The sequence below is a fragment of the Thamnophis sirtalis genome, unplaced genomic scaffold (genome assembly GCF_051295495.1).
Source record: "Thamnophis sirtalis isolate CommonGarterSnake01/CBP01778 unplaced genomic scaffold, rThaSir2_p1.2 scaffold_1, whole genome shotgun sequence".
Classification (NCBI taxonomy): domain Eukaryota; kingdom Metazoa; phylum Chordata; class Lepidosauria; order Squamata; family Natricidae; genus Thamnophis; species Thamnophis sirtalis.
Genome location: NW_028261381.1, coordinates 61673792 through 61686153, shown reverse-complemented (window position 1 = coordinate 61686153; position 12362 = coordinate 61673792). Strand labels below are relative to the sequence as shown.

The 12362-nt window shown below is 41.6% G+C and overlaps 1 protein-coding gene across 3 annotated transcripts in view; it reads left to right on the top strand.

The window, feature by feature from the left end:
* Positions 1 to 9090, top strand: part of TTLL4 (tubulin tyrosine ligase like 4) — a 33272-nt gene extending 24182 nt beyond the window's left edge. For 2 of the 3 annotated variants that reach the window (XM_087713159.1, XM_087713155.1), the window contains 8 exons: positions 59 to 157; positions 568 to 702; positions 1136 to 1273; positions 2731 to 2833; positions 3951 to 4161; positions 5179 to 5249; positions 5508 to 5587; positions 8668 to 9090. In XM_087713159.1, the coding sequence (XP_087569285.1) occupies positions 59 to 157; positions 568 to 702; positions 1136 to 1273; positions 2731 to 2833; positions 3951 to 4161; positions 5179 to 5249; positions 5508 to 5587; positions 8668 to 8815 (985 nt within the window). In that variant the 3' untranslated portion in view covers positions 8816 to 9090. The remainder of the gene's footprint in view (positions 1 to 58; positions 158 to 567; positions 703 to 1135; positions 1274 to 2730; positions 2834 to 3950; positions 4162 to 5178; positions 5250 to 5507; positions 5588 to 8667) is intronic. The other variant, XM_087713156.1, reaches the window with a different exon arrangement.
* Positions 9091 to 12362: the final 3272 nt, after the last annotated feature.

The following is a 12362-nucleotide window of genomic DNA, read 5'->3' as shown; positions in this document are numbered from 1 at the left end:
TAATGATTTCATTGGGTGTAATGTTTATTTGTTTACATGCTGTGCTCTATCTATACAGGGCACTGAAGGCACTTTGGAACTATTTGACCCAGAAAGGAGTTGATAGTGAAGCTATTTGGGAGAAGATAAAAGATATTGTTGTCAAAACCATCATCGCGTAAGTCATGAGATGTTCTTCTCCCTCCTTTGTGTCTCTCCCCCCCCCCCCCGCCTCCCAGCCTTTTAGTTAAATAGTTGTCTGTTGAGGCTTGCTTATGAGCCCATGAATCTGTTGACATAATTCATCTTATCTTCAGGACTCAAACGATCAGACTGTACTTTTACTTTATTGAAGTTAACTGATATTATCTCATCAGAATCTTAGTAGTGCGAATTAAGAGGAGATCCATGAAAATCCCTTCAATGAGATCATCATGTTACCCATAAGAAAAAGACACTTTGGTTTTAGCAGTCACTTGTTCAATATACATGGATAAGTGATTCATAATATAACAAGTTTTGAAAAATGGCCTCCCTGCAGGCTGATTTTTCTTCCTTGATTAACAGAGCATCTGTTTTACATTTCAGGTCAGAGCCCTACATAATCAACCTTGTGAAGATGTATGTGCGGCGTCCTTATTGCTGCCATGAGCTGTTTGGATTTGATGTTATGCTGGATGAGAACCTTAAGCCATGGATCCTGGAAGTCAACATTTCCCCTAGGTAAACTGTGCTTCATGCACCATTCAGTACAGGTTATTTTGGGACGTATTTAAATTCAATTTCAATTGCAATATGGATTCTATCCATAGTCTCCAGTCTGTTCCCTAAATGTTTGCTGATTTATTTTCATTGTGAAGTCTTTGTAGTGTTAAGAGATTGTTTATTGCTCCAACTTTTTAATGAGAGGGAATTAAGTGAAAGGAGAGATTAAGGAGCACTGTAGGGGAGAGTAAGATAGTGACTGGTTATGGTGTAACTTTTCTGAAACAATATTACTGTGCAATTTTGAATTGATTATCCCTTTGCCATTTTCCCCTCACTTTGATTTGAGCTTGTAATTTACATGGACAGCTATCCTGAATGTGAAAGTCAAAAGAAAGAAGATGAGCCTATTAAACAAATTTCCAAAAACATACCTATATTTTTCTGGCAGCCTTCATTCAAATTCTCCTCTTGATGTGAGCATCAAAGGTCAAATGGTCCGGGATGCCCTTAACTTGGCTGGCTTTCAGTTGCCTAATGCAGAAGATGTGGCTTCACCTACCGGAAGTGCCAGCAGCTCCACAACCAGGTCAGATTGAAAGTTCAGAAAGAAAAAGCAGAGATGGAAATAAAGCACTTCTTTCAGAGTGGGATGTTTGATTCAGCCCGGCACTGCTAACTATGTATATTTTGCTGTCATATTAGTCATGTGTACTTCAATATACTTAGAGCCTTAGAAAAACATTTCTAGGAAGGATTTGAAAACATCAGACATTTCTGAAGTCTTCTGAAAGCTATAAGTAAGGGGTACTATCTGTAGGCAATCATTGTTGTTTTAGGCTTCTTTTGCCTTTACTCCTTCTTACCTTTAAGGCTCAAGTACTGAAGTAGGAAGAAGAGACCCTGGATGAAGTCTGTTTTTACCCATGGAAGCTTAATTGTTGATTTGGGACCAATTGGTTTTTCTTACAGTTATCTTTCTGAAATTGCAGTTAAGGAGAAAATTTAACCCCACATAATAGTTGTTATAGGGAAAAATTGAAGGAACCATTGAGTATGCTGTATTTTGCTTCTGAAGGAAAGGAAGGATATAAATCCAACCAATAATAAATATATGTAAAATAGCTTTTTTAAAGACAATATTTCATGTATCTGATTAAATGGCCTGTGATCTGTAAACATTTAAGCAATAATAGGTTTGCCACTCTTTAAGATAGTGTATGAGTTGGATGCTGGGTAAGAATGATCACTTTTACCAAATTCCTAGGATGGTGAGCCTTCAGTGTGGTTGTCTATAGACCTAATTTTAGCAAAAGAATTATTAACCAAATACCAATTTTATAACTGATAAAAAGTAAACAGTTTTTCCTGGATGAATCCTCTAAACCTATGTGTTATTCACTGACAGCAGAAATAGGGGTGATGCAACATTTCATTAAAAAATATCCACCGCATTTTAACTAGCACTACTTGTGATGCTCATAACAATTTTTCAAATTCCATTTTGTGATAGCACAAAAGAAATACCATATCTTTATTATGGAGCTCTTATGAGCTAATTTAGTTAATAATTTACAGGGTTAAAGATAAAAAGAACCAGGAGAATTGTATGTTCCTGTGGTACATTAAAAAGTATTAAGTTTAATAAATTTTGTGTTTGGGTAAAAATAATACAGTGATTGAATTCTCCAGAGAATGGACTGATCAAGTGTTTTTAAAAACAGATTGGATTTCAAGCAAAGTTGTATTATCCATATTTGATTATGAATTATGGAAGTATTTATATATTTCTGGTTTAATCTCTTAAGCCAAAAGATTTGCCCACCCCAACTTGGAGCATTTTGTTTCAACGCTGTAATGTTAAGCATTCTTTGGAAGCTTTGCCTGATTTTCATTCATGTTTTATCTGTAAGGCTTTTTTTTTTTTTTTTTTGGCTATCATTGAAATAAACAATTTTTGCTCTAGGTAACTGAAGGGTATTAACCAATTTCTGGCCTGATTGGTTAGTTCCCTTGATTAATAATTTTAACTTTTGGGTTGTCTAGCTTGAACACTGTAATGAAGGAAAAAAGCAAGCCACCTGTGGAGTTGCTGACTGCTGAGAAAGCAAAAAAAGCCTATTACCTGACCCAGAAACTACCAGAGCAGGTAGGTGCATGTGGTGGCACCGTATTCCCTGACTTCAGTCCTTGTGGCAAGGTCTTCAGAAGGCTTGCAATACTGTTTTTCTTTGGTTTGGGGATTGTTTGAAATTCAACCAGCTGTTGGGCCACTAGCATTTTCCACTTGGAAAACCAGAAATGTGCAATTTTTCCACCTCAGACTGGCTGCTTTTGAAATGCAGTATAAGCCATGCTTCTAGAATTTTGCTTCAGTCTTAGTACAAAATGTGACTGGTGTGAATGGTATTGTTTTAAGCGTTTTACCTGTTCCAAGCGATGTCTTTGGATTGTTTGATGGGCTGTTTTGGGGTTGTTATTTTTTTTCCAAACTTTCTCTAGTCCAATCAGTACAGAGGCAGGGATCAGTCGTGTCCCTGCTACTGTTGGTTCAGATTGCATAGAATGATGTGAGAGTTCAGATTGCATGGAGAGATTTTGAGAGGAAACTGTCAGTGATACACACAGACAGATTAAAACTGCTTGCGTCTGCCATCCTGACTGGCAAATTTCTTCGGTTTAAAAAGAAAATGGTTAGCAATGAGGAAGTTAAAAGTTCATATGAGTGAATGGGATGCAGTTAGAATCTATGTGGATTGGTTGTGTGTGGTGCTTAATTTTGAAAGCAGAGGTACAAGAGTGTACTTGCTTACACTACTCCTATGGTTCATAGACAAATGTTATGGATAATTCTGTTATGATTGTATAAATGCAAAGATTCCTAGTACGATGTTAATTTGCTTGGTTTGAATACTTGGTACGTATCCTTTTGCATACTCTTGTGTCCTAATAATGTTCTACTTCAGGTATTGTTTAAAAATCTACTGTAGAATTTAAACTGATTTGCTGAGCTTTGCTATATGTACTCTTGGAGCATGAGTTTTGTTTGCTGTAATATTAATGTTGGGAGGGGTGGCTCAATGGTTAAAGACGCTGAGCTTGTCAGCTGGTGAGCTGGCAGCCAGGGTTTGAGAGCCAAGTGCCATGCGACGGGTGAGCTCTTGTTACTTGCTCCAACTCCTGCCCACCTAGTATTTCAAAAGCATGCAAAAGTGAATAGGTAATGCAGAAAAGTTGATGTAATGCCTTTTGATTCTTGGCCCCAGGAATTCTGCTCCACAATCCTGGAGGTCCTGACTCCAGATGATGTCCGTGTCCTGATAGAGACAGAGGATGAGTACACTCGACGTGGGCAATTTGAGCGAGTCTTCCCCTCACGGTTCTCCATGCACTATCTACGGTTCTTTGAGCAGCCGCGATACTACAACATCCTTACTACACAGTGGGAACTGAAATATTTCTTGAACAAATCCAAAGGTAAAAATAGGACAGGAGCTGCTAGTCAGTGACATAGACCACTGATGGCAAATCTTTTTGGCACCGAATGCCGAAAAGGGAACACATGTGCGCGCACACTCGTCTGGGATGCAACCTGGAAGATGAGCTGCCGAGGGGTCATATGTGCGCGGGAAAATGAATTTCTGGTTTCTGGCGCATGCATGCATGCTGTCCAGCTATTCTTCCCGTTATAGGTGCACATGCATGATAGTCAGCTGGCCGGCATGCTTACGCACACCGGAAAATGGAAGACCTGCTCTTCCTGTTTCCAGCACTGCTGCATGCATGAAGGTCAGCTGTTCATCATGCATGCATGCACTGCAGAAACCCAGAAGAGGAACAGGGGATGCCGTGTGTGCCAGCCAACCTGGCTTCTGGCACGTGTGTCATAGGTTCGCCATCACAGACTTCCTTTCTTTAGATGGGATAGATGTGTAGTTGTATAACCCGGAGCTTTGGGACATTCCTGAAACCATTGCAATTATCGCCATTATGGACTGCCAGCAAAGGTTACAGGCATTGCTGGCTGTGTTAATGTTGTCCTCTTGCATCTAGCCAGCCATAAACCTTTTCAGCTAGGATTTGTCTACCCCATCACCAAGTTTTTTTAAGTCTCTGCCCCACTTTCATGGGCAGCCTTCAAGTCTGTTCTCTAAAACTTTTTCCCTTTGAATCATTTCCCTTGGGTATGGCTAGTCTACAATACAGACTAAAAGGCTTGCTTTCTCTCTTCCTCCCTCCCTCCCTCCCCCCCCCTCTCTCTCTCTTCTGCCTATCTCAAATGAAAATAATTTGGGGTGCTTTACAGCACAATTCCATTATCAAAGGAAAAGCATATACTTGTAGCTTAATTTTAATTTTTTGCTCTAAATAGAAAGGTCTGCCACCTCTACACACTTTTCTTCAGTATGAACAGAATGTGATCAATAAAACTGCTTGCACTTACTCTTCCTCAGGAGCTTGCATTCATTTCTTTTTGGCTCTTCTTTTTTTCAGGACTGGATCTGCTCAGAAATTGGTGTCACAAAGGTTTTCACAATGGAACAGTAACAGATTCTACAGTGTTGGTAAGAATGCGTCTCTCCTTCCCTGTACACTATATTTTACTTTTTCATGAGAAAATACTGCTGTTTTTTTTGCTTGTACTTATGGAATCTATTTGTGATGCCTTTGCTTAATTAAAATACTAGCCCCCAACTATTTTCTTTGGTCCAGTAATTTTTGGAGGTTCCTTACCTTTCTGGGAGAGGGAAAGAAAAACCTTATCTCAGCAGACTTGTCATCTGACTAGATTCCCTTTCCTGTGCTGTTTCTCTTAACTACAGTGGACACTGCCAAGACCTCACCTGTATTTGAAGAATGAACTTATAAATGCCTTGAGCAAAGTGGACCCAGGCAGAAACAGGTGAAATATTCACATACTGTATTTTGAATCTATTTCGTGTTGGTGGGTTAGGCTGTGTTTGTCTACAGGTACTCTTTGACTTACAACCACAATAGAGCCTAAAATGCCTGCTGCTGAGCAAGGGAGTTGTTAAGGGAGTTTTGCCCCATTTTACAACCTTTCTTACCACAGTTGTTAAGTGAATCACTGCAATTGTTAAGGTAGTAACACTCTTGTTAAGTTAATCCAGCTTCCCCATTGATTTTGCTTGTCAGATCATAAAAGGTGATCACATAACCCTGGGACACTGCAATCATCATAAATATTTGGTATTTGGTATTTATTGAGATTTATATGCCGCCCTTTTCCCTGAGGGGACTCAGGGCGGCTTACAACCACAAGGAAGGGGAAGTGCAAGGTCAAAACAAACAATAAGTGAACAACAGAAAAATAGTAAAAAACCCAACTTTCATTCAACAATCAAACACTCGGGCGGGTAATTAGGAACCTATCCCCAGGCCTGCTGGGAGAGCCAGATCTTGAGGGCTGCGCGGAAGGTCTGGATAGTGGTGAGGGTGCGGATCTCCATGGGGAGCTCATTCCACAGGGTCGGGGCAGCAACAGAAAAGGCCCTCCTCCGTGTGGTCGCCAGTCGACATTGACTGGCAGATGGGATTCGGAGGAGGCCCAGTCTGTGCGATCTAATTGGTCGATTTAGGGAGGTAATCGGCAGAAGGCGGTCTCTCAAGTAGCCAGATCCACTACCATGGAGTGCTTTAAAGATGGTCATCAATATCCTGAAGCGCACCCGGAGACCAACAGGTAGCCAGTGCAGCTCGCGGAGGATAGATGTAACGTGGGCGAACCGTGGTGCACCCACTATCACTCGCGCGGCTGCATTTTGGACTAGCTGTAGTCGCCGGATGCACCTCAGGGGCAACCCCATGTAGAGCCCATTGCAGTATTCCAGTCTAGAGATCACAAGGGCTCGAGTGACTGTCGTGAGCGCCCCCCTATCTAAGTAGGGCCGCAACTGGCGGACCAGGCGAACCTGGGCAAATGCCCCCCTGGTCACAGCCGACAGCTGGTGATCAAAAGTCAGCTGTGGATCCAGGAGGACTCCTAAGTTGCGGACCCTATCTGAGGGGTATAAAATTTGACCCCCCAGCCTAAGCGTTGGTATATCAGCCAAATTATTGGGGGGGAAACACAACAGCCACTCGGTCTTATCCGGGTTGAGTACCAGTTTGTTAGCACTCATCCAGTTCTTAACGGCCTCCAGACCCTGGTTCATCACGTCCACCGCTTCATTGAGTTGGCACGGGGCGGACAAATACAATTGTGTATCGTCCGCATATTGATGGTATTTTATCCCGTGCCTCCGAATGATCTCGCCCAGCGGTTTCATGTATATGTTAAATAGTAGGGGTGACAGGACCGAACCCTGGGGTACCCCACATGTTAGGGGCCTCAGGGACGATCTCTGCCCCCCAACCAACACCGACTGCGACCTGTCCGAGAGGTAGGAGGAGAACCACCGCAAAACAGTGCCTCCCACTCCCACCTCCCGGAGACGTCGCAGAAGGATACCATGGTCGATGGTATCGAAAGCCGCTGAGAGGTCCAGGAGAACCAGGATGGACGCATAGCCTCCATCTCTGGCCCTCCAGAGATCATCGGTCAATGCGACCAAAGCGGTTTCTGTGCTGTAACCAGGCCTGAAGCCGGACTGGAAGGGGTCAAGATAACTAGCTTCCTCCAAGGCTCGTTGAAGCTGAAAGGCCACCACCTTCTCAACAACCTTCCCAATAAAGGGAAGGTTGGAGACAGGACGAAAGTTATTTAAAATGGCTGGATCTAACGATGGCTTCTTCAGGAGGGGTCTCACCACCGCCGTTTTAAGTACGGCGGGGAAGTGCCCCTCCCGAAGGGAGGCGGTGACAACCGCCTGGATCCAGCCATGTGTCACCTCCCTGCTGTTAGCCACCAGCCAGGAGGGACACGGGTCCAGAATACAAGTGGAGGCACTTACAGCTCGAATGGCCTTGTCCACATCCCCAGAGGCAACTTCCTGGAACTCAACCCAGAGCTGATGTAACAATTGATCCTCCTGCGTCTCAGCTGGATCTACTGCGGTGGAGTCCAGGTCCGATCGAAGCCGAGCTAATATGAGTCAGTTGCCAAGCAATCAAATGTTGATCACATGACCATGGGGATGCTGCAACAATCATAAGGGTGAAAAATGGCCAATGTTTTCCAGTGCCATTGTAATTTTGAATGGTCATTAAATGAACTGTTGTAAGTTGAGGACTACCTGACTGAAATGAGCACCAAAACTTGAATTTGGCTTAGCTGCATGTGATATAGGGAGGACTGCTTCTTTTAATTGATTTTTAATTTGGGGGGTGGAGGGGCTGTTAGAATGATCACACACATGCACACATTTTACTTTATTTAATATATTATGTATAAACCCCTTGAAAAAAAATATTCAAGAGCAGAATGATACTTAATATAATGCTCATCTTGACCATTTAGATCTTACTAGCCCAGATGAGGTGTAATGCTAAATCAGATTTTAATGCTACATGAACGATCATTATTTAGCCTTGGGCTTGTAATACTGTTCCCCTCTCTTCCCCATCAGGGCCTGCTAAACGTAGAGAGATGAAGTAGCTATTTAAAGCTAACATAGTTTCTACTAAAGGACAACTTAAGATAACTATAATTACCAACGGATAAAGTTAAGCTTCCAATTTTTTCTGGAGAGATGCCCGAGGAGGAGGGGAAGGGAGGATAATTCTTTATGTGATGATGTAGAATTGCATTTTAGCATTCATTTTTCATGAAGCCATTTTCTCCATTTTTGTTGCTGTTACTTGAGTGTATTTGAAGTAATGGAATAGGGAGGGGGGGGCACAGTAATGAACTAATCCATCCCAAATACTTCATTCCCTTCAAATTCAAGGATAGCACAAAGTAAAGAGAAAGAGAGCGAGTCCGTCATTTTGACAGAGTAGCATGCTTTGGAAACTATTTGCACAGTTTATTTTGTTGAAGAGGAATGAGTTTTTTCTCAGGGCATGTTTTCTTTTCCACAGCAAAGGCCCACGAGATGGAGAGGAGCCAGTCCGAAACCCTGAGCCAAGTTCTTGCACTCAAAGCTTACCTCAGATTAAGTACACAGTTGCAACTCTCAAGAAGTCTACCATATCTAATGCCCTGGGCAACTCAAACGGGATAAAGTGAGGTGGGACTGAGCAACAGGCCAACCTCCCCTCCTTTACAGTGTCAGGAGGGTGGGGTGCATGTGACCTACCTCAGCAGAAGCTAGGAGAGCCAGTATTGGAAACATGGAGAGGACCTCACCTAAGGGTGCACCTGCGGAAATATATATATATATTTTTTGGAAATGAAATTGGGACAAAGAGGAAACACTTTACTTGATCAAAAGGGACAAAATATTCTGTTTATAGTTTTTTATGACAAAGTAAGTTTCTAAACATAGAAGCTTGAAAAAACTATTTAATTTCTTGTATTTTCTTGTCGTTGGCATGTTCCTTATTACTTGAGCCACAAGTGCCTCTCACTGTTAAATGTTACCATGTCAGTTTAGACTGGATACCACTTGCCTTTGTTTCAACATATCCAATGCCTTGCTACTGTGGGGCAAGGGTTGGCATGCATGTAAGGAGTCTCTAGCCCCCTGCAATTAAGATTAAAGCAAATTCCTGGTTAGTCAGACACTGCAGAAAACCATCTTCAACATGTCTTCTGGAACACTAGTAATGCAGACAAATGATAGACTCCTTGGTGCAAAATCTAGAGTTGGATGTGAGATCTCTTTAACTTGATGATCTTTGTATCTCAGTATATATTCACAATGGGCGCATTAGCCAAGCAGTTAAGATGCTGGGCTCGGGTTAAGAAGCTCACTCTGTCACATTGTACTTCGATCTCAGAAGGTTGGCAGTTCGAGACCTAAGTACCACGTGACAGAGTGAGCTTCCATTCATTGTCCCAACTCCTGCCCACTGAGCAGTTTGAAACATGCAAATGCAAGTAGACAAATAGGTACATTTCGATGGAAAGGAAACAGCGTTTTTTGTGCCTTCGGTGTATAGTCATGCTGGCCAATGTTCCCTCTAATTTTTTTTCATTGTGTGCGGAAAAATATAGTGTTTGAGTGGCACATTTTCATGCCTGAGCACCTGAAATTTTTTTAGCCATAATTGCCATCAGAGCAGATGTTGGGGAGGGGGGCAAGAAGGAAAAGGGTCCTTTCCCTCTCCCTCAGACCCCCAGGAAGGAAGGGAGGGGGAGGGAAAGGAAAGGAAATGGGAAAGAAGAAAAGGAAAGGATGATGAAGGGAGGGAAAGGGAAGAGAAGGGAAAAGAAAAAAAGAAGGGAAACGTAATAGGGAAAGAAAAGGAAAAGAGAAAGGAAAGAAAAAAGGAAAGGGTAAGGAAGATAGAAGGACAGAAAGGGAAAGGAAAGAGTGGAATGGATGGTACTGCTGAAAAATTAAGTCTCAAGATCCCGTGGACCTCTTTGGCTCAGGCAGTCCAACTCCACTTTCCTTTCCTCTCTCCGCAAAGCGAAGGGATCACAGAAAGGCTGCTGAGCCCAGAATGGGCCTTCAGGCGACGCAATGCTTGAGAAACACGGGATGTGCAGAGAAATGCAGGCTACAACCAGCAAATCACGTTTTCCCAGGAATTGACGAAGCCCCAGAGGAATTCTCCCTTCTGCAGCATCCTCGGTCACTGGGCAGAGTCTTCCTTGACTTCAGTCGCTGGAGGAGAGAGTTCTGTGCAGAGAGAGGAGGGAGGGAGGGGGAATATTTTAAGTCATATTTTAAGACATTAAAAAACACTGCACGGCAGTTGGAAACTGCTGCGCGGCGTTTTCTTGTTACATGCGCGGCCGCACAGGTTAGAGGGAACATTGATGCTGGCCACATGATTACAAAAGTGTCTTCAGACAGTGCTGGCTCTTTGGCTGTGAATTGGAAATGAGCACTACCTCCTAGAGTTGGACACGACTGGGGGAAACTGTTGCCTTTTATCTTTTTTTCTTAATGTGTTCAAACTTCTTAATATTTTGATACAGTAATGGGATTTGGTATCTGAAAGTAATGTTCACATTTTTCTTAATTTGCAGAATAGCAAATCTTGGGCTAGTTTAATTTAAACACACAACACATTCAAATGCTGTCCCCCTCCTTCCACAAAACAAAAACAAAAAACGAACCACTCAGCTTCATTCACTTTGTGTTTTTGCCTTCATCATGCTTATGGATTCTTCAATAACAGGATCTTTGAAGTCTAGTTTGGACATAGGACTGGAAAACAGCATGAAAATCCTCTTCTCTTCCTTTTTGGTTAATTCCATAACATAACATACACAACACACTCCAGGTTTTTTTTTACATAAGATTCTACATTTTCAAATCACTACTGTTTCCAATCAATAGCAACGTTTCCCTTTTTTTCTTTTACTGCTGGAGAAATCTTTAATTCTGATCACAAGCTGTACTTTCTTTGCTGCCACTTTAAATCTAATATTGGACAGTAGTGTTTTTGTACATTTTCATGATGCATACATAGGCCTGGGAATGCATTGATTTTCTGATGCCTGGAATATGTTGAAATTTGCACTTTTCAGTTTATAAGACCTTTTTTTCCTGACCTGATGTTTGGGCATGAAAGATTTAAATATTGATCTACATCAACGTATAAATCTATAACTCTAGTCCCTGACACTTAGCATTTCTCCTTTGTGCCAGAACATGAGTTTGTAAGCTGTTGCTAGATTCTGTTTGACATATCTGAATCTTATGGGTGGCATTTGGCACCTTTGGTGCCAAGAGATTCTTCTGTTAATCAAAACAGAGAAGCTTTTTCCCCCCCAACCTTCTTCCTTGCTTAAAAAAATTGACTAGTGTGCAGTATATTTAATGAAGCAAGTTCCACCATTATTTTTCCCAGGTAGCAATAATAATATCCTCGATCCCATATTGTTCCTTATGCTGAATGTCTTATTAAAAATATTGACAAAAAAGGGATGACTGTTTCCTACAGTCATAGGTTTTAAATTGTTGGTTTCTCCATTGGTGGAGGCAGTAATTATGAATCACACTAATAGATGTTTACCGGTAAATGTACAACAATTCCTGTGTCAATATCCCTGTGACATTACTCTGTCTGGTCCATGGCTAGCCGTGCTTTAATTCCGTTGATTGACTAACTCTCCTTTAAATGGCTTTGTTTTAGAATTATCCTCTAGATATTGTTATACCCTTCCAGGAAGAGATAGTCTCAGCTAATAGTAACATTTTCAAATCATACATTATTGAATCCACAGGTTTTAATCCTTACTACACAATCATTTGTGACCTCACTAACATTTAGAAGCAGGAAATGTAATCATACACATTGAATTAAATGATTTGACAAGTATAGAGAATTTAGAGAAAAGATATGTTTCACAGTTCTTTTTAATCAAATCTGTCTTTAAAGTAATGCTCTTACACAGTTCCTGAAATTCCTTAAAGTTTCTTTTTCATTATTACAGAATGATTGGTATTACTTCAGCACGAGGAGTTTATTGTGTAGCCCTTTGAATTAAAATTTATTCTTTAGTTCCATCTCTGGTAGTCCTCTTAGGTCCTCTGTGAGGGTTCTCCCCTCTTCTGTTCTGCTGTCTTATCAACTTGGAGACAGAAGTGGAGATGTGTTTAAGGTGTATTCCACAAAGTAACTAATTTCATCTGTTAGTTGCTGCTATCCTTTTC